Consider the following 20,810-nt stretch of genomic DNA (forward strand, 5'->3'; position numbering starts at 1 on the left):
CTACTGTCTACTGCCTGACTAGTGACTACTGTCTACTGCCTGACTAGTGACTACTGTCTACTGCCTGACTAGTGACTACTGTCTACTGTCTGACTAGTGACTACTGTCTACTGCCTGACTAGTGACTACTGTCTACTGCCTGACTAGTGACTACTGTCTACTGCCTGACTAGTGACTACTGGAGGGCTGAGGTATGGGGGTGAGGGGAGGGCTGAGGGGAGGCTGAGGGATGTGGCTGGAAGGATGAGGGATGGGGCTGAGGTGAGGGCTGAGGGATGGGGCTATGAGGGATGAGGGACTACTGTGAGGGCTGAGGGGAGGGCTGAGGGATGGGGTTGAGGGAGGGCTGAGGGATGGAGTTGAGGGGAGGGCTGAGGGATGGGGTTGAGGGGTCTAGGGCTGAGGGATGGGGCATAGAGCAAGGGCTGAGGGGAGGGCTGAGGGAGGGCTGAGGGATGGGGCATAGAGCAAGGGCTGAGGGGAGGGCTGAGGTTAAGGTACCTAAAGGCTGGAGTATAGGGAATGGTACAGGAAGGCTAATTATGTCTAGGTGAAGAAACGTGAACTTGTAAGTTGAGCTCATTCCCACATCCTCCCCAGAGGACCAAAGTAAAAAAGAACCATGGCCAAGCAGAGGTTAACTATAAAACACATGACTGGGACTATAACACACCACTGGGACTATAACACATCACTGGGACTATAACACATCACTGGGACTGGGACTATAACACATCACTGGGACTATAACACATCACTGGGACTATAACACATCACTGGGACTATAACACACCACTGGGACTATAACACATCACTGGGACTATAACACATCACTGGGACTATAACACATCACTGGGACTATAACACATCACTGGGACTATAACACATCACTGGGACTATAACACATCACAGGGACTATAAACATCACTGGGACTATAACACATCACTGGGACTATAACACATCACTGGGACTAACACATCACTGGGAACTACATCACTAAAACTGGGACTATAACACATCACAGGGACTATAACACATCACTGGGACTATAACACATCACTGGGACTATAACACATCACTGGGACTATAACACATCACTGGGGGACTGGGACTATAACACATCACTGGGACTATAACACATCACTGGGACTATAACACATCACTGGGACTATAACACATCACTGGGACTGGGACTATAACACATCACTGGGACTGGGACCATAACACATCACTGGGACTATAACACATCACTGGGACTATAACACATCACTGGGACTATAACACATCACTGGGACTGGGACTATAACACATCACTGGGACTATAAACACATCACTGGGACTATAACACATCACTGGGACTATAACACATCACTGGGACTATAACACATCACTGGGACTATAACACATCACTGGGACTGGGACTATAACACATCACTGGGACTATAACACATCACTGGGACTATAACTATCACACATCACTGGGACTATAACACATCACTCACTGGGGGACTGGGACTATAACACATCACTGGGACTATAACACATCACTGGGACTGGGACTATAACACATCACTGGGACTATAACACATCACTGGGACTGGGACTATAACACATCACAGGGACTATAACACATCACTGGGACTATAACACATCACTGGGACTATAACACATCACTGGGACTGGGATAACACATCACTAGGACTGGGACTGGGACTATAACACATCACTGGGACTAAAACACACCACTGGGACTATAACACATCACTGGGACTATCACACTAGGACTGGGACTGGGACTATAACACATCACTGGGACTATAACACATCACTGGGACTATAACACATCACTGGGACTGAGACTATATCACATCACTGGGACTGGGACTGGGACTATAACACATCACTGGGACTATAACACATCACTGGGACTATAACACACCACTGGGACTATAACACATCACTGGGACTATAACACATCACTGCGGTTCAACAAGAGAAATGGGACTATAACACATACTGGGACTATAACCTGGGACTATAACACATCACTGGGATCCATGACAATAACACATACACAGCTGCAGCAGCTCACAGCTTTTAATACACACACACACACACACACACACACACACATACACACTGCATCCAGAACGTAAAGTGTTACCAGCTGCAAGACTGAAAGATAGAGGGAGAGAAAAGGGAGGGAGAGAAAAGGGAGGGAGAGACTGGGGAGGGAGAGACTGGGGAGGGAGAGATAAGGGAGGGAGAGACTGGGGAGGGAGAGAAAAGGGAGGGAGAGACTGGGGAGGGAGAGAAAAGGGAGGGAGAGACTGGGGAGGGAGAGAAAAGGAGGGAGAGACTGGGGAGGGAGAGAAAAGGGAGGGAGAGACTGGAGGGAGACTGGGGAGGGAGAGAAAATCAGAGACTGGGGAGGGAGAGAAAAATCAGGGAGAGACTGGGGAGGGAGAGAAAAGGGAGAGAGAGACTGGGAGGGAGAGACAGGGATCACTGGGGAGGGAGAGGAAAGGGAGGGAGAGGCTAAGGAGGGAGAGAAAAGGGAGGGAGAGACTGAGAAGGGAGAGAAAAGGGAGGGAGAGATTGTGAAGGGAAAGAAAAGGGAGGGAGAGATTGTGAAGGGAAAGAAAAAGGAGGGAGAGACTGGGGAGGGAAAGAGAAGGAGGGGGAGAAGAAGGAGAGGGAGAAGGAGAAGGAGGAGACAGATAGAGAGGGATAGAGAGACAGATAGAGAGGGATAGAGAGACAGATAGAGAGGGATAGAGAGACAGATAGAGAGACAGATATAGAGGGATAGAGAGACAGATATAGAGGGATAGAGAGACAGATAGAGAGACAGATATAGAGGGATAGAGAGACAGATAGAGAGGGATAGAGAGACAGATAGAGAGGGATAGAGAGACAGATAGAGAGGGATAGAGAGACAGATAGAGAGGGATAGAGAGACAGATAGAGAGGGATAGAGAGACAGATAGAGAGGGATAGAGAGACAGATAGAGAGGGATAGAGAAACAGATATAGAGAGACAGATATAGACGGTGTGACTCACGTCCAGGCCAGGGTTTCCAGGCTCTCCGTCATCTCCTTTGGGTCCTGGGGTTCCCTTCCCGCCCTGAAGGTCACAGGTCAGGGGTCAGAGACAGTTGTCTATTGATGAAAAAATTTCTATTGATGGAAATCTATTGATGAATCAGACATTGGGCGAACCAGACCAAATACAACTGGCAAATCGTCATGTCTCGGATAAAGAAGGACTGTATCTTAAATGGCTCTCTATTCCCTATATAGTCATGATATAGGCCTGGTCAAATGGCTCTCTATTCCCTATACCCAGATGAATACATCAACTCTAAAACCCAGATAAACCCAGATGAATACATCTACTCTAAAACCCAGATGAACCCAGATGAATAAATCTACTCTAAAACCCAGATGAATACATCTACTCTAAACCCCAGATGAACCCAGATGAATAAATCTACTCTAAAACCCAGATGAACCCAGATGAATACATCTACTCTAAAACCCAGATGAATACATCTACTCTAAAACCCAGATGAACCCAGATGAATAAATCTACTCTAAAACCCAGATGAACCCAGATGAATACATCTACTCTAAAACCCAGATGAACCCAGATTAATACATCTACTCTAAAACCCAGATGAATACATCTACTCTAAAACCCAGATAAACCCAGATGAATACATCTACTCTAAAACCCAGATAAACCCAGATGAATACATCTACTCTAAAACCCAGATGAACCCAGATGAATACATCTACTCTAAAACCCAGATGAACCCAGATGAATACATCTACTCTAAAACCCAGATAAACCCAGATGAATACATATACTCTAAAACCCAGATGAACCCAGATGAATAAATCTACTCTAAAACCCAGATGAATACATCTACTCTAAAACCCAGATAAACCCAGATTAATACATATACTCTAAAACCCAGATGAATACATCTACTCTAAAACCCAGATGAACCCAGATTAATACATATACTAAAACCCAGATGAACCCAGATGAATAAATCTAGAAAACCCAGATGAATACATCTACTCTAAAACCCAGATAAACCCAGATGAATAAATCTACTCTAAAACCCAGATGAATACATCTACTCTAAAAACCAGATAAACCCAGATGAATACATCTACTCTAAAACCCAGATGAATACATCTACTCTAAAACCCAGATAAACCCAGATGAATACATCTACTCTAAAACCCAGATGAACCCAGATGAATACATCTACTCTAAAAGTAATTCACAGTCTGGGAAACAGTTACAGTAACACTAGTCATCATGACTGATTTGAGGTTGAAACTCAAACATTGAAATGTCATGGTGTTTAAGCCTGCCATGTTTTTCACATCTAAAGTGCTCAGTAAGCTCTTCTCAATTCATCTGGCACTGAGTTGAATAGGATCCAATCCTGGCATTACATCCTGGTACTGTGGTACTGTTAATGTACTGTAGGACTACTGTTATACATCCTATACCAGGGTAGAGTAGTGTTTCCTGTGTGACCGTGGTGGTATGAGGACCAGATTGGGAATTTAGCCAGGACACCGGGGTTAACACCACCACTTATCTTATGATAAGTGACATGGGATCTTTAGTGACCACAGAGAGTCAGGCCACCCGTTTAACGTCCCATCCTGAAAGACAGCACTCTACACAGGACAATGTCCCCAGTCACTACCCTGGCATATTACTATTTAACATACTGGCCTTCCAACACCACTTCCAGCAGCATCTGGTCTCCCATCCAGGGACCGACCAGGACCGACCCTGTTTAGTTTCAGAGGCAAGGCAGCATTGGGATGCAGGGTGGTATGCTACTTACAAAGTTTAGTGTCTTGGGACTGTGGATAGAGTCCTTGCCTCTGAACCAGAGAGACCCAGGTTGGAGTTCTGGCTAGGCTATCGACCTAACTCGCTACGGTACTATGATAGTGTGATATAGTGTGAGAGACTGCCTTGGGGCTGATTCTGAGGTGAAAGGTGAACTCACCGGCTCTCCAATGCCCCCTCGTGGGCCGGGGTAACCCTGAGAGAGGAGAGGGATGTGTGAGACACGGCAGACGGCAGACAGCACACACACGCACGCACACGCACACACACACACGCACACACACACACACACACACACACACACACACACACACACACACACACACACACACACACACACACACACACACACACACTACAATGAACCCAAACAACAATATCTCAGACGTAACACAACTGTACCTGGAAACCATGGCAACCTTCAGTTCCATTTCCTGGTGCCCCATCTTCTCCCTGAAACAGAAGAAACAGAACACTTCAGCCATCCCTCGATCTTATTTTCTTTCATTTCCCCTCCCCCTAAATGTTCTCTCTCTTGCCCTCTCACCCTGTTTCCGATCTGGCCTCTGTCTCCAGGAGCTCCTTTGATTCCTCTTGGTCCTTTGGGGCCCTGGGAAATGTAGTTTAGATAAGAGAGAGATGGGAAATGTAGTTTAGATAAGAGAGAGATGGGAAATGTAGTTTAGATAAGAGAGAGATGGGAAATGTAGTTTAGATAAGAGAGAGATGGGAAATGTAGTTTAGATAAGAGAGAGAAGGGAAATGTAGTTTAGATAAGAAAGAGTTGGGAAAGGTAGTTTAGATAAGAGAGAGAAGGGAAAGGTAGTTTAGATAAGAAAGAGAAGGAAAGGTAGTTTAGATAAGAGAGAGAAGGGAAATGTAGTTTAGACAGATAGGAAATCAGAGCGGGAACATGAGAAATGAAGTTCAGATGTTAACGGAGGAAGACTTCCTGACTACCTGACCTTTGACTTCATTTAGCCAGAAACTTTTATCAATATCAAAATATCCACCTGGTGCACCTGGTTGGAAAATAAGATGACAAAACCTGAAAGACTCCCAGCTTAGTGATGCCCGAGCTCTGAAGCAAGCTGCCAGAAAATTGGAACGGAAATGGCGCCACACCAAACTGGAAATCTTCCGACTAGCTTGGAAAGACAGTACCGTGCAGTATCGAAGAGCCCTTACTGCTGCTCGATCATCCTATTTTTCTAACTTAATTGAGGAAAATAAGAACAATCCGAAATTCCTTTTTGATACTGTCGCAAAGCTAACTAAAAAGCAGCATTCCCCAAGAGAGGATGGTTTCACTTCAGCAGTAATAAATTCATGAACTTCTTTGAGGAAAAGATCATGATTATTAGAAAGCAAATTACGGATTCAAATCAAATCAAATCAAATCAAATTTTATTTGTCACATACACATGGTTAGCAGATGTTAATGCGAGTGTAGCGAAATGCTTGTGCTTCCAGTTCCGACAATGCAGTAATAACGAACAAGTAATTTATCCGGGTAGCCGGAAAGTAGAGCATTGCAGTAGTCTAACCTAGAAGTAACAAAAGCATGGATTCCTTATTCCTTCAAAGCTCAGTTGTCCTGAGTCTGCACAACTCTGCCAGGACCTAGGATCAAGAGAGAAACTCAAGTGTTTTAGTCATATCTCTTGACACAATGATGAAAATAATCATGGCCTCTAAACCGTCAAACTGCATACTGGACCCTATTCCAACTAAACTACTGAAAGAGCTGCTTCCTGTGCTTGGCCATCCTATGTTGAACATAATAGACGGCTCTCTATCCACCGGATGTGTACCAAACTCACTAAAAGTGGCAGTAATAAAGCCTCTCTTGAAAAAGCCAAACCTTGACCCAGAAAATATAAAAAACTATCGGCTGATATCGAATCTTCCATTCCTCTCAAATTTTTTAGAAAAGGCTGTTGCGCAGCAACTCACTGCCTTCCTGAAGACAAACAATGTATACGAAACGCTTCAGTCTGGTTTTAGACCCCATCATAGCACTGAGACTGCACTTGTGAAGGTGGTAAATAACCTTTTAATGGCATCAGACCGAGGCTCTGCATCTGTCCTCGTGCTCCTAGACCTTAGTGCTGCTTTTGATACCATCGATCACCACATTCTTTTGGAGAGATTGGAAACCCAAATTGGTCTACACGGACAAGTTCTGGCCTGGTTTAGATCTTATCTGTCAGAAATATATCAGTTTGTCTCTGTGAATGGTTTGTCCTCTGACAAATCAACTGTACATTTCGGTGTTCCTCAAGGTTCCGTTTTAGGACCAGTATTGTTTTCACTATATATTTTACCTCTTGGGGATGTCATTCGAAAACATAATGTTAACTTTCACTGCTATGCGGATGACACACAGCTGTACATTTCAATGAAACATGGTGAGGCCACAAAATTGCCCTCGCTAGAAGCATGTGTTTCAGACATAAGGAAGTGGATGGCTGCAAACGTTCTACTTTTCAACTCGGACAAAACAGAGATGCTTGTTCTAGGTCCAAATTAACAAAGAGATCTTCTGTTGAATCTGACAATTAATCTTAATGGTTGTACAGTCGTCTCAAATAAAACTGTGAAGGACCTCGGCATTACTCTGGACCCTGATCTCTCTTTTGACGAGCATATCAAGACTGTTTCAAGGACAGCTTTTGTCCATCTACGTAACATTGCAAAAATCTGAAACTTTCTGTCCAAAAATGATGCATAAAAATGAATCCATGATTTTGTTACTTCTAGGTTAGACTACTGCAATGCTCTACTTTCCGGCTACCCGGATAAAGCACTAAATAAATTTCAGTTAGTGCTAAATACGGCTGTTAGAATCCTGACTAGAACCAAAAAATTTGATCATATTACTCCAGTGCTAGCCTCCCTACACAGGCTTCCTGTCAAGGCAAGGGCTGATTTCAAGGTTTTACTGCTAACCTACAAAGCATTACATGGGCTTGCTCCTACCTATCTCTCTGATTTGGTCCTGCCGTACATACCTACACGTACGCTACGGTCACAAGACGCAGGCCTCCTAATTGTCCCTAGAATTTCTAAGCAAACAGCTGGAGGCAAGGCTTTCTCCTATAGAGCTCCATTTTTATGGAATGGTCTGCCTACTCATGTGAGAGACGCAAACTCGGTCTCAACCTTTAAGTCTTTACTGAAGACTCAACTCTTCAGTGGGTCATATGATTGAGTGTAGTCTGGCCCAGGAGTGTGAAGGTAAATGGAAAGGCTCTGGAGCAACGAACCGCCCTTGCTGTCTCTGCCTGGCCGGTTCCCCTCTTTCCACTAGGATTCTCTGCCTCTAACCCTATTACAGGGGCTGAGTCAATGGCTTACTGGTGCTCTTTCATGCCGTCCCTAGGAGGGGTGCGTCACTTGAGTGGGTTGAGTCACTGATGTGATCTTCCTTTCTGGGTTGGCGCCCCCCCTTGGGTTGTGCCGTGGCGGAGATCTTTGTGGGCTATACTCGGCCTTGTCTCAGGATGGGAAGTTGGTGGTTGAAGATATCCCTCTAGTGGTGTGGGGGCTGTGCTTTGGCAAAGTGGGTGGGGCCCTGTCCGGGGGTATCATCGGATGGGGCCACAGTGTCTCCTGACCCCTCCTGTCTCAGCCTCCAGTATTTATGCTGCAGTAGTTCATGTGTCGGGGGGCTAGGGTCAGTTTGTTATATCTGGAGTACTTCACCTGTCCTATCCGGTGTCCTGTGTGAATTTAAGTATGCTCTCTCTAATTCTCTCTTTCTCTCTTTCTTTCCCTCTCTTGGGGGACCTGAGCCCTAGGACCATGCCTCAGGACTACCTGGCATGATGACTCCTTGCTGTCCCCAGTCCACCTGTTCGTGCTGCTGCTCCAGTTTCAACTGTTCTGCCTGTGATTATTATTATTTGACCATGCTGGTCATTTATGAACATTTGAACATCTTGGCCATGTTCTGTTATAATCTCCACCCGGCACAGCCAGAAGAGGACTGGCCACCCCACATAGCCTGGTTCCTCTCTAAGTTTCTTCCTAGGTTTTGGCCTTTCTAGGGAGTTTTTCCTAGCCACCGTGCTTCTACACCTGCATTGCTTGATGTTTGGGGTTTTAGGCTGGGTTTCTGTACAGCACTTTGAGATATCAGCTGATGTAAGAAGGGCTTTATAAATACATTTGATTTGATTTGATGCAGGTGTGATAAGACTCCCAGCTTAGTGATGCAGGTGTGATGAGACTCCCAGCTTAGTGATAAATGTGTGATGAGACTCCCAGCTTAGTGATGCAGGTGTGATGAGACTCCCAGCTTAGTGATGCAGGTGTGATGAGACTCCCAGCTTAGTGATGCAGGTGTGATGAGACTCCCAGCTTAGTGATGCAGGTGTGATGAGACTCCCAGCTTAGTGATAAATGTGTGTGAGACAAATACATGTGTTAACTAGATGACGGAATGGATAAACAAATTGATTGATTAGTTTCCCAACCTCTGGTCCGGGGGCGCCCTCATCTCCTCTGTATCCTGGAGACCCCGCCCTGCCAATGTCACCCTGAAACACACACAACAAAACTGTTAGACTTACAACACACACACATAGCTCGCCCTAAGACACAGTCGTAAAAGTTTGTAATTATAACATCATTTAATTATGTAACAGCGTAGGAAGCAGTAACAGTGTAGACAGGAAGTAGGAAGTAGAAACAGTGTATACAAGAAATAGGAAGGAGAAACAGTGTAGACAGGAAGTAGGAAGTAGAAACAGTGTATACAAGAAATAGGAAGCAGAAACAGTGTAGACAGGAAGTAGGAAGTAGAAACAGTGTATACAAGAAATAGGAAGGAGAAACAGTGTAGACAGGAAGTAGGAAGTAGAAACAGTGTATACAAGAAATAGGAAGCAGAAACAGTGTAGACAGGAAGTAGGAAGTAGAAACAGTGTATACAAGAAATAGGAAGAAGAAACAGTGTAGACAGGAAGTAGGAAGTAGAAACAGTGTATACAAGAAATAGGAAGCAGAAACAGTGTAGACAGGAAGTAGGAAGTAGAAACAGTGTATACAAGAAATAGGAAGAAGAAACAGTGTAGACAGGAAGTAGGAAGAAGAAACAGTGTAGACAGGAAGTAGAATGCAGAAACAGTGTAGACAGGAAGTAGGAAGCAGAAACTGTGTAGACAGGAAGTAGGAAGCAGTGGGCGCGTTCGAGCGGATCACTTTTGTCAAGTCGTTCGCTATCGTTGGCCACAGCCTTTCAAAGTTGCATTATGGAGATAAAAATGGTCAGAGTAATGCATACGGTGCCTTCAGAAAGAATTCACACCCCTTGACTTATTCCACATGTTGTTGTGTTACAGCCTGAATTCAAAATGGACATTTAGATTTTTGGATCACTGGCCTACACATCAAATCACATTGTATTTTGTCACATGCGCCAAATACAACAGGTGTAGACCTCACAGTGAAATGCTGAATACAACAGGTGTAGACCTCACAGTGAAATGCTGAATACAACAGGTGTAGACCTCACTGTGAAATGCTGAATACAACAGGTGTAGACCTCACAGTGAAATGCTGAATACAACAGGTGTAGACCTCACTGTGAAATGCTGAATACAACAGGTGTAGACCTCACTGTGAAATGCTGAATACAACAGGTGTAGACCTCACAGTGAAATGCTGAATACAACAGGTGTAGACCTCACTGTGAAATGCTGAATACAACAGGTGTAGACCTCACTGTGAAATGCTCACCAGGTGTGAAATGCTGAATACAACAGGTGTAGACCTCACTGTGAAATGCTGAATACAACAGGTGTAGACCTCACTGTGAAATGCTGAATACAACAGGTGTAGACCTCACTGTGAAATGCTGAATACAACAGGTGTAGTAGACCTCACTGTGAAATGCTGAATACAACAGGTGTAGTAGACCTCACTGTGAAATGCTGAATACAACAGGTGTAGACCTCACTGTGAAATGCTGAATACAACAGGTGTAGACCTCACTGTGAAATGCTGAATACAACAGGTGTAGACCTCACTGTGAAATGCTGAATACAACAGGTGTAGACCTCACTGTGAAATGCTGAATACAACAGGTGTAGACCTCACTGTGAAATGCTGAATACAACAGGTGTAGTAGATCACTGTGAAATGCTGAATACAACAGGTGTAGACCTCACTGTGAAATGCTGAATACAACAGGTGTAGACCTCACTGTGAAATGCTGAATACAACAGGTGTAGACCTCACTGTGAAATGCTGAATACAACAGGTGTAGTAGACCTTACAGTGAAATGCTGAATACAACAGGTGTAGACCTCACTGTGAAATGCTGAATACAACAGGTGTAGACCTCACTGTGAAATGCTGAATACAACAGGTGTAGTAGACCATACAGTGAAATGCTGAATACAACAGGTGTAGACCTCACTGTGAAATGCTGAATGACAAGCCCACTGTGAAATGCAATACAGGTGTAGACCTCACTGTGAAATGCTGAATACAACAGGTGAGTAGCCATACAGTGAAATGCCAACAGGTGTAGTAGACCTCACAGTGAAATGCTGCCTGACCAGCCCTGAACCAACAGGTGTAGACCTCACTGTGAAATGCTGCCTGAGTAGCCCTTACAGTGAAATGCAATACAGGTGTAGACCTCACTGTGAAATGCTGAATACAACTGGTGTAACCCCTGTGAAATGCTGAATACAGGTGTAGACCTCACTGTGAAATGCTGCCTGACAAGCCCTTAAGCAACAGGTGTAGACCTCACAGTGAAATGCTGCCTGACCAGCCCTTAACCAACAGGTGTAGACCTCACTGTGAAATGCTGCCTGACAAGCCCTTAACCAACAGGTGTAGACCTCACTGTGAAATGCTGCCTGACAAGCCCTTAAGCAACAGGTGTAGACCTCACTGTGAAATGCTGCCTGACAAATGCTTACTGACAAGCCCTTAACCAACAGGTGTAGGCCTCAGTGTGAAATGCTTACTGACCAGCCCTTAACCAACAGGTGTAGGCCTCACTGTGAAATGCTTACTGACAAGCCCTTAACCAACAGGTGTAGGCCTCACTGTGAAATGCTTACTGGCAAGCCCTTAACCAACAGGAAATATAAAATAAATAATTGAAGAGCAAAAATCAGATAACAGTATCGAGGCTATATACAGGTGGTACAGAGTCAATGTGCAGGGGGCATCCGGTTAGTCGAGGTAGTTGAGGTAATATGTACATGTAGGTAGAAGTAAAGTGACTATGCATAGATAATAACAGAGAGTAGCAGCAGTGTAAAAAAGGGAGGGACAATGCAAATCAAATCAAATCAAATTTTATTTGTCACATACACATGGTTAGCAGATGTTAATGCGAGTGTAGCGAAATGCTTGTGCTTCTAGTTCCGACAATGCAGTAATAACCAACAAGTAATCTAACTAACAATTCCAAAACTACTGTCTTATACACAGTGTAAGGGGATAAAGAATATGTACATAAGGATATATGAATGAGTGATGGTACAGAGCAGCATAGGCAAGATACAGTAGATGGTATCGAGTACAGTATATACATATGAGATGAGTATGTAAACAAAGTGGCATAGTTAAAGTGGCTAGTGATACATGTATTACATAAAGATGCAGTCGATGATATAGAGTACAGTATATACATATGCATATGAGATGAATAATGTAGGGTAAGTAACATTATATAAGGTAGCATTGTTTAAAGTGGCTAGTGATATATTTACATCATTTCCCATCAATTCCCATTATTAAAGTGGCTGGAGTTGAGTCAGTGTCAGTGTGTTGGCAGCAGCCACTCAATGTTAGTGGTGGCTGTTTAACAGTCTGATGGCCTTGAGATAGAAGCTGTTTTTCAGTCTCTCGGTCCCAGCTTTGATGCACCTGTACTGACCTCGCCTTCTGGATGATAGCGGGGTGAACAGGCAGTGGCTCGGGTGGTTGATGTCCTTGATGATCTTTATGGCCTTCCTGTAACATCGGGTGGTGTAGGTGTCCTGGAGGGCAGGTAGTTTGCCCCCGGTGATGCGTTGTGCAGACCTCACTACCCTCTGGAGAGCCTTACGGTTGAGGGCGGAGCAGTTGCCGTACCAAGCGGTGATACAGCCCGCCAGGATGCTCTCGATTGTGCATCTGTAGAAGTTTGTGAGTGCTTTTGGTGACAAGCCGAATTTCTTCAGCTTCCTGAGGTTGAAGAGGCGCTGCTGCGCCTTCTTCACGATGCTGTCTGTGTGAGTGGACCAATTCAGTTTGTCTGTGATGTGTATGCCGAGGAACTTAAAACTTGCTACCCTCTCCACTACTGTTCCATCGATGTGGATAGGGGTGTGTTCCCTCTGCTGTTTCCTGAAGTCCACAATCATCTCCTTAGTTTTGTTGACGTTGAGTGTGAGGTTATTTTCCTGACACCACACTCCGAGGGCCCTCACCTCCTCCCTGTAGGCCATCGTCGTTATTGGTAATCAAGCCTACCACTGTTGTGTCGTCCGCAAACTTGATGATTGAGTTGGAGGCGTGCGTGGCCACGCAGTCGTGGGTGAACAGGGAGTACAGGAGAGGGCTCAGAACGTACCCTTGTGGGGCCCCAGTGTTGAGGATCAGCGGGGAGGAGATGTTGTTGCCTACCCTCACCACCTGGGGGCGGCCCGTCAGGAAGTCCAGTACCCAGTTGCACAGGGCGGGGTCGAGACCCAGGGTCTCGAGCTTGATGACGAGCTTGGAGGGTACTATGGTGTTGAATGCCGAGCTGTAGTCGATGAACAGCATTCTCACATAGGTATTCCTCTTGTCCAGATGGGTTAGGGCAGTGTGCAGTGTGGTTGAGATTGCATCGTCTGTGGACCTATTTGGGCGGTAAGCAAATTGGAGTGGGTCTAGGGTGTCAGGTAGGGTGGAGGTGATATGGTCCTTGACTAGTCTCTCAAAGCACTTCATGATGACGGAAGTGAGTGCTACGGGGCGGTAGTCGTTTAGCTCAGTTACCTTAGCTTTCTTGGGAACAGGAACAATGGTGGCCCTCTTGAAGCATGTGGGAACAGCAGACTGGTATAGGGATTGATTGAATATGTCCGTAAACACACCGGCCAGCTGGTCTGCGCATGCTCTGAGGGCGCGGCTGGGGATGCCGTCTGGGCCTGCAGCCTTGCGAGGGTTAACACGTTTAAATGTCTTACTCACCTCGGCTGCAGTGAAGGAGAGACCGCATGTTTTCGTTGCAGGCCGTGTCAGTGGCACTGTATTGTCCTCAAAGCGGGCAAAAAAGTTATTTAATCTGCCTGGGAGCAAGACATCCTGGTCCGTGACTGGGCTGGATTTCTTCCTGTAGTCCGTGATTGACTGTAGACCCTGCCACATGCCTCTTGTGTCTGAGCCGTTGAATTGAGATTCTACTTTGTCTCTGTACTGACGCTTAGCTTGTTTGATAGCCTTGCGGAGGGAATAGCTGCACTGTTTGTATTCGGTCATGTTACCAGACACCTTGCCCTGATTAAAAGCAGTGGTTCGCGCTTTCAGTTTCACACGAATGCTGCCATCAATCCACGGTTTCTGGTTAGGGAATGTTTTAATCGTTGCTATGGGAACGACATCTTCAACGCACGTTCTAATGAACTCGCACACCGAATCAGCGTATTCGTCAATATTGTTATCTGACGCAATACGAAACATCTCCCAGTCCACGTGATGGAAGCAGTCTTGGAGTGTGGAGTCAGCTTGGTCGGACCAGCGTTGGACAGACCTCAGCGTGGGAGCCTCTTGTTTTAGTTTCTGTCTGTAGGCAGGGATCAACAAAATGGAGTCGTGGTCAGCTTTTCCGAAAGGGGGGCGGGGCAGGGCCTTATATGCGTCGCGGAAGTTAGAGTAACAATGATCCAAGGTCTTTCCACCCCTGGTTGCGCAATCGATATGCTGATAAAATTTAGGGAGTCTTGTTTTCAGATTAGCCTTGTTAAAGTCCCCAGCTACAATGAATGCAGCCTCCAGATAAATGGTTTCCAGTTTGCAGAGAGTTAAATAAAGTTTGTTCAGAGCCATCGATGTGTCTGCTTGGGGGGGGGGATATATACGGCTGTGATTATAATCGAAGAGAATTCTCTTGGTAGATAATGCGGTCTACATTTGATTGTGAGGAATTCTAAATCAGGTGAACAGAAGGATTTGAGTTCCTGTATGTTTCTTTCATCACACCATGTCAGGTTAGCCATAAGGCATACGCCCCCGCCCCTCTTCTTACCAGAAAGATGTTTGTTTTTGTCGGCGCGATGCGTGGAGAAACCCGTTGGCTGCACCGCCTCGGATAGCGTCTCTCCAGTTAGCCATGTTTCCGTGAAGCAAAGAACGTTACAGTCTCTGATGTCCCTCTGGAATGCTACCCTTGCTCGGATTTCATCAACCTTGTTGTCAAGAGACTGGACATTGGCAAGAAGAATGCTAGGGAGTGGTGCACGGTGTGCCCGTCTCCGGAGTCTGACCAGAAGACCGCCTCGTTTCCCTCTTTTTCGGAGTCGTTTTTTTGGGTCGCTGCATGGAATCCACTCCGTTGTCCTGTTTGTAAGGCAGAACACAGGATCCGCGTCGCGAAAAACATATTCTTGGTCGTACTGATGGTGAGTTGACACTGATCTTATATTCAGTAGTTCTTCTCGACTGTATGTAATGAAACCTAAGATGACCTGGGGTACTAATGTAAGAAATAACACGTAAAAAAACAAAAAACTGCATAGTTTCCTAGGAACGCGAAGCGAGGCGGCCAAATTGTCTGGGTGGCCAATTGATTAGCTGTACAGCAGTTTTATGGCCTGGGGGTAGAAGCTGTTGCTGCTTGCCGTGCAGTAGCAGAGAGAACAGTCTATGACTTTGGTGACTGGAGTCTTTTTTTTCTGGGCCTTCCTCTGACACCGCCTGGTATAGAGGTCCTGGATGGCAGCAAGCTTGGCCCCAGATGTACTGGGTCGTACACAATACCCTCTGTAGTGCCTTGTGGTTGGCTGAATAGTTTCCATACCAGGCATTGATGAAATGCTCTCGATGGTTCAGCTGTATAACTTTTTGAGGATCTGAGGACCCATGCCAAATATTTTCAATCTGTTGAGGGGGAACAGGCATTATCGTGTTCTCTTCACAACTGTCTTGGTGTGTTTGGACCATGATAGTTCGTTGGTGATGTGGATACCAAGGAACTTGAAGCTCTCAACCTGCTCCACTACAGCCCCGTTGATGAGAATGGGGATGTACTCGGTGCTCCTTTTTCCTGTAGTCCACGATCTTCTCTTTTGTCTTGATCACGTTGAGGGAGAGGAGAGGTTGTTGTCCTGGCACCACACAGCCAGGTCTCTGACCTCCTCCCTATATGTCTCATCGTTGTCGGTGATCAGGCCTACCACTGTTGTGTCGTTGGCAAACTTAATGATGGTGTTGCTGTCTTGGCCATGCAGTCGTGGGTGAACAGGAAGTACAGGAGGGGACTGAGCACCACCCATGAGCGGCCCCTGTGTTGAGGATCAGTGTGGCAGATGTGTTGTTGCCTATCCTCACCACCTGGGGGTTGCCCGTCAGGGTGTCCATGATCCAGTTGCAGAGGGAGGTGTTTAGTCCCAGGGTCCTTAGCTTAGTGATGAGCTTTGAGGGCACTATGATGTTGAACGCTGAGCTGTAGTCAATGAATAGCATTCTTACGTAGGTGTTCTGTTTGTCCAGGTGGGAAAGGGCAGTGTGGAGTGCAATAGAGACTGCATCATCTGTGGATCTGTTGGGGTGGTATGTGAATTGGAGTGGGTGTTTATGTGAGCCATGACCAGCCTTTCAAAGCACTTCATGGCTACAGACGTGAGTGCTACAGGTCGGTATTCATATAGGCAGGTTACCTTGGTGTTCATGGGCACATGAAACATGTTGGTATTACAGACTTGGTCAGGGACAGGTTGAAAATGTCAGTGAAGACACTTGCCAGTTGGTAAGCGCATGCTCGGAGTACATCTGTCTGGCCCTGCGGCCTTGTGAATGTTGACCCGTTTAAAGGTCTTACTCACTGCGGCTATGGAGAGCGTGATCACAGTCGTCCAGAACAGCTGGTGCTCTCATGCATGTTTCAGTGTTGATTGCCTGGAGGCGAGCATAGAAGTCATGTAGCTCGTCTAGTAGGCTCGTGTCATTGGGCAGCTCGAGGCTGTGCTTCCCTTTGTAGTCCGTGATAGTTTGCAAGCCCTGCCACATCCAACAAGCGTTGTAGCCGGTGTATCTGATAATCTATCATTTGTTTTCGATCTTAGTCCTGTATTGACACTTTCCCTGTTTGATGGAAGTTCAAGAAGTCCCGGCTTCTTGAAAGCTGCAGCTCATTCAAGGGTTTTTCTTTATTTTTCAAAACTATTTTCTACATTGTAGAATAATAGTGAAGACATCAAAACTATGAAATAACACATATGGAATCATGTAGTAACCGAAAAAAGGACTGAGGTGTTGATGTTATACTAAACTAAATGATAAAATATACATACCACAAAATACAATTGGCTATTCTTAAACTCTTCAAGATTATCCTCAGCTCTGGCATCTTCCCCAATATTTGGAACTAAGGTCTGGCCACCCCAATCCACAAAAGTAAGGACAAATTTGATCACAATAATTACTCAGGAATGTGCGTCAACAGCAACCTTAGACAAATCCTCTGCAGTATCATCAACAACAGACTCCAACATTTCCTCAGTGAAAACAATGTCCTGAGCAAATCTTACCAAAATACCGTACGACAGACCACGTAATATACACCCTGCAAACCCTTACTGACAAACAAACCAAAACAGACAAAGTCTTCTCATGCTTTGTTGACTTAAAAAAAAGCTTTTGACTCAATTTGCCACGAGGGTCTTCTATAAAAATGGAAGGAAAGTGATGTACAAAAACAGAAAAAGCAATGTACACAAACAACAAGTATGCAAATAGACACCAACATGTCTTTCCTCAGGGCTGGGGGGTGAGACAAGGATGCAGCTTGAGGCCCACCCTCTTCAACATACAGAGCAGCTTGAGGCCCACCCTCTTCAACATACAGAGCAGCTTGAGGCCCACCCTCTTCAACATACAGAGCAGCTTGAGGCCCACCCTCTTCAACATAGAGAGCAGCTTGAGGCCCACCCTCTTCAACATACAGAGCAGCTTGAGGCCCACCCTCTTCAACATACAGAGCAGCTTGAGGCCCACCCTCTTCAACATACAGAGCAGCTTGAGGCCCACCCTCTTCAACATAGAGAGCAGCTTGAGGCCCACCCTCTTCAACATTACAGAGCAGCTTGAGGCCCACCCTCTTCAACATACAGAGCAGCTTGAGGCCCACCCTCTTCAACATACAGAGCAGCTTGAGGCCCACCCTCTTCAACATAGAGAGCAGCTTTCAACATACAGAGGCCCACCCTCTTCAACATAGAGAGCAGTTTGAGGCCCACCCTCTTCAACATACAGAGCAGCTTGAGGCCCACCCTCTTCAACATACAGAGCAGCTTGAGGCCCACCCTCTTCAACATAGAGAGCAGCTTGAGGCCCACCCTCTTCAACATACAGAGCAGCTTGAGGCCCACCCTCTTCAACATTACAGAGCAGCTTGAGGCCCACCCTCTTCAACATAGAGAGCAGTTTGAGGCCCACCCCCACCCTCTTCAACATAGAGAGCAGCTTGAGGCCCACCCTCTTCAACATAGAGAGCAGCTTGAGGCCCACCCTCTTCAACATACAGAGCAGCTTGCATACAGAGCAGCTTGAGGCCCACCCTCTTCAACATAGAGAGCAGTTTGAGGCCCACCCTCTTCAACATACAGAGCAGCTTGAGGCCCACCCTCTTCAACATACAGAGCAGAGCAGCTTGAGGCCCACCCTCTTCAACATAGGCCCACCCTCTTCAACATACAGAGCAGCTTGAGGCCCACCCTCTTCAACATAGAGAGCAGCTTGAGGCCCACCCTCTTCAACATAGAGAGCAGCTTGAGGCCCACCCTCTTCAACATAGAGAGCAGCTTGAGGCCCACCCTCTTCAACATAGAGAGCAGCTTGAGGCCCACCCTCTTCAACATAGAGAGCAGCTTGAGGCCCACCCTCTTCAACATAGAGAGCAGCTTGAGGCCCACCCTCTTCAACATACAGAGCAGCTTGAGGCCCACCCTTCAACATACAGAGCAGCTTGAGGCCCACCCTCTTCAACATAGAGAGCAGCTTGAGGCCCACCCTCTTCAACATACAGAGCAATCACAAAGTATTCACACCCCTGGACTTTTTCCACATTTTGTTGTGCTACAGCCTAAATATAAAATGGATACTCATCTCACCTCATCTCTATACCATACCCCACAAATACAACTATCTGTAAGGTCCCTAAATTGAACAGTGAATCTAATGGGGAATCTAATTCCTATCTACTGTTTTATCTAATGGGGATCTAATTAGTAGCTTCTGTTTTATCTAATGGGGGGGATCTAATTAGTAGCTGCTGTTTTATCTAATGGGGGATCTAATTAGTAGCTGCTGCTTTATCTAATGGGGGATCTAATTAGTAGCTGCTGTTTTATCTAATGGGGGATCTAATTAGTAGCTGCTGCTTTATCTAATGGGGGATCTAATTAGTAGCTGCTGTTTCATCTAATGGGGATCTAATTAGTAGCTGCTGCTTTATCTAATGGGGGGGATCTAATGAGTAGCTGCTGCTTTATCTAATGGGGGATCTAATTAGTAGCTGCTGCTTTATCTAATGGGGGATCTAATTAGTAGCTGCTGTTTTATCTAATGGGGATCTAATTAGTAACTGCTGTTTTATCCCATGGGGAATCTAATTAGTAGCTGCTGTTTTATCTAATGGGGGGGATCTAATTAGTAGCTTCTGCTTTATCTAATGGGGGTTCTAATTAGTAGCTGCTGTTTTATCTAATGGGGGATCTAATTAGTAGCTACTGTTTTATCTAATGGGGGATCTAATTAGTAGCTTCTGTTTTAGCTAATAGGGATCTAATTAAAATATGAGATACTAAATACTATTGATGATTGAATGCTGGTATGAAGGGTATCAAGTTTAAATGCTTGATGAAGAGTTTTAAACGTTGTATAGTTTCAGAGGTCGAGAACTATGGTACGTACAGGCTCTCCATTGGCTCCAGATGAACCCTCTCTGCCCTGATCTCCACGAGGTCCTGGGTCACCCTGAAGGGACAGAAGACATCCGTCAACACACACCTTCATCATCATCAACATCCACATCATCACCATCACCATCAACATCACCCGCATCATCACCACCATCACCATCACCACCATCAACATCAACATCATCACCACCATCACCATCATCACCCTCATCACCAGCATCATCATCACCATCAACATCACCCGCATCATCACTCACCAAATCTCCTCTTGGTCCTCTGTTTCCACGGGTTCCTTGTTCTCCTTTCTCTCCTGGGGTTCCCTGAAGGAGAATGAACAGAAGTCAACACACACACACACAAATCCTAATCCTAAACCTAACCCTAATCCTAAACCTAACCCTAATCCTAAACCTAACCCTAATCCTAAACCTAACCCTAGTTGTAAAAATCTAACCCTAATCCTAATCCGAAACCTAGTCCTAAACCTAACCCTAGTTGTAAACCTAACCCTAATCCTAAACCTAACCCTAGTTGTAAACCTAACCCTAATCCTAAACCTAACCCTAATCCTAATCCTAAACTTAATCCTAATCCTAAACCTAACCCTAGTTGTAAACCTAACCCTAAATCCTACTGTTACTTTGTCCTCATGAGGTAGTGGGAAATGTCATCACGAGGGAGAATGCTCCTTGTTTTACTACCCTAGTGGGGACGTTTGGGGATTTCAGGACAGAAGAACAAGACCGCACACACACACACACACACACACACACACACACACACA

The 20,810-nt window shown here is 45.6% G+C and overlaps 1 protein-coding gene across 1 annotated transcript in view; it reads right to left on the minus strand.

The window, feature by feature from the left end:
- col6a1 (collagen, type VI, alpha 1) overlaps positions 1 to 20,810 on the minus strand; it is a 65,570-nt gene that overhangs the window by 22,102 nt on the left and 22,658 nt on the right. Inside the window, exons 17-23 of the mRNA XM_042308391.1 lie at positions 20,284 to 20,346; positions 20,019 to 20,081; positions 9,371 to 9,433; positions 5,437 to 5,499; positions 5,292 to 5,342; positions 5,050 to 5,085; positions 3,066 to 3,128 (exon numbers count right to left, since the gene is read on the minus strand). Coding sequence (XP_042164325.1) covers positions 3,066 to 3,128; positions 5,050 to 5,085; positions 5,292 to 5,342; positions 5,437 to 5,499; positions 9,371 to 9,433; positions 20,019 to 20,081; positions 20,284 to 20,346 — 402 coding nt within the window. The remainder of the gene's footprint in view (positions 1 to 3,065; positions 3,129 to 5,049; positions 5,086 to 5,291; positions 5,343 to 5,436; positions 5,500 to 9,370; positions 9,434 to 20,018; positions 20,082 to 20,283; positions 20,347 to 20,810) is intronic.

This window comes from Oncorhynchus tshawytscha, linkage group LG28 (genome assembly GCF_018296145.1).
Source record: "Oncorhynchus tshawytscha isolate Ot180627B linkage group LG28, Otsh_v2.0, whole genome shotgun sequence".
Classification (NCBI taxonomy): Eukaryota; Metazoa; Chordata; class Actinopteri; order Salmoniformes; family Salmonidae; genus Oncorhynchus; species Oncorhynchus tshawytscha.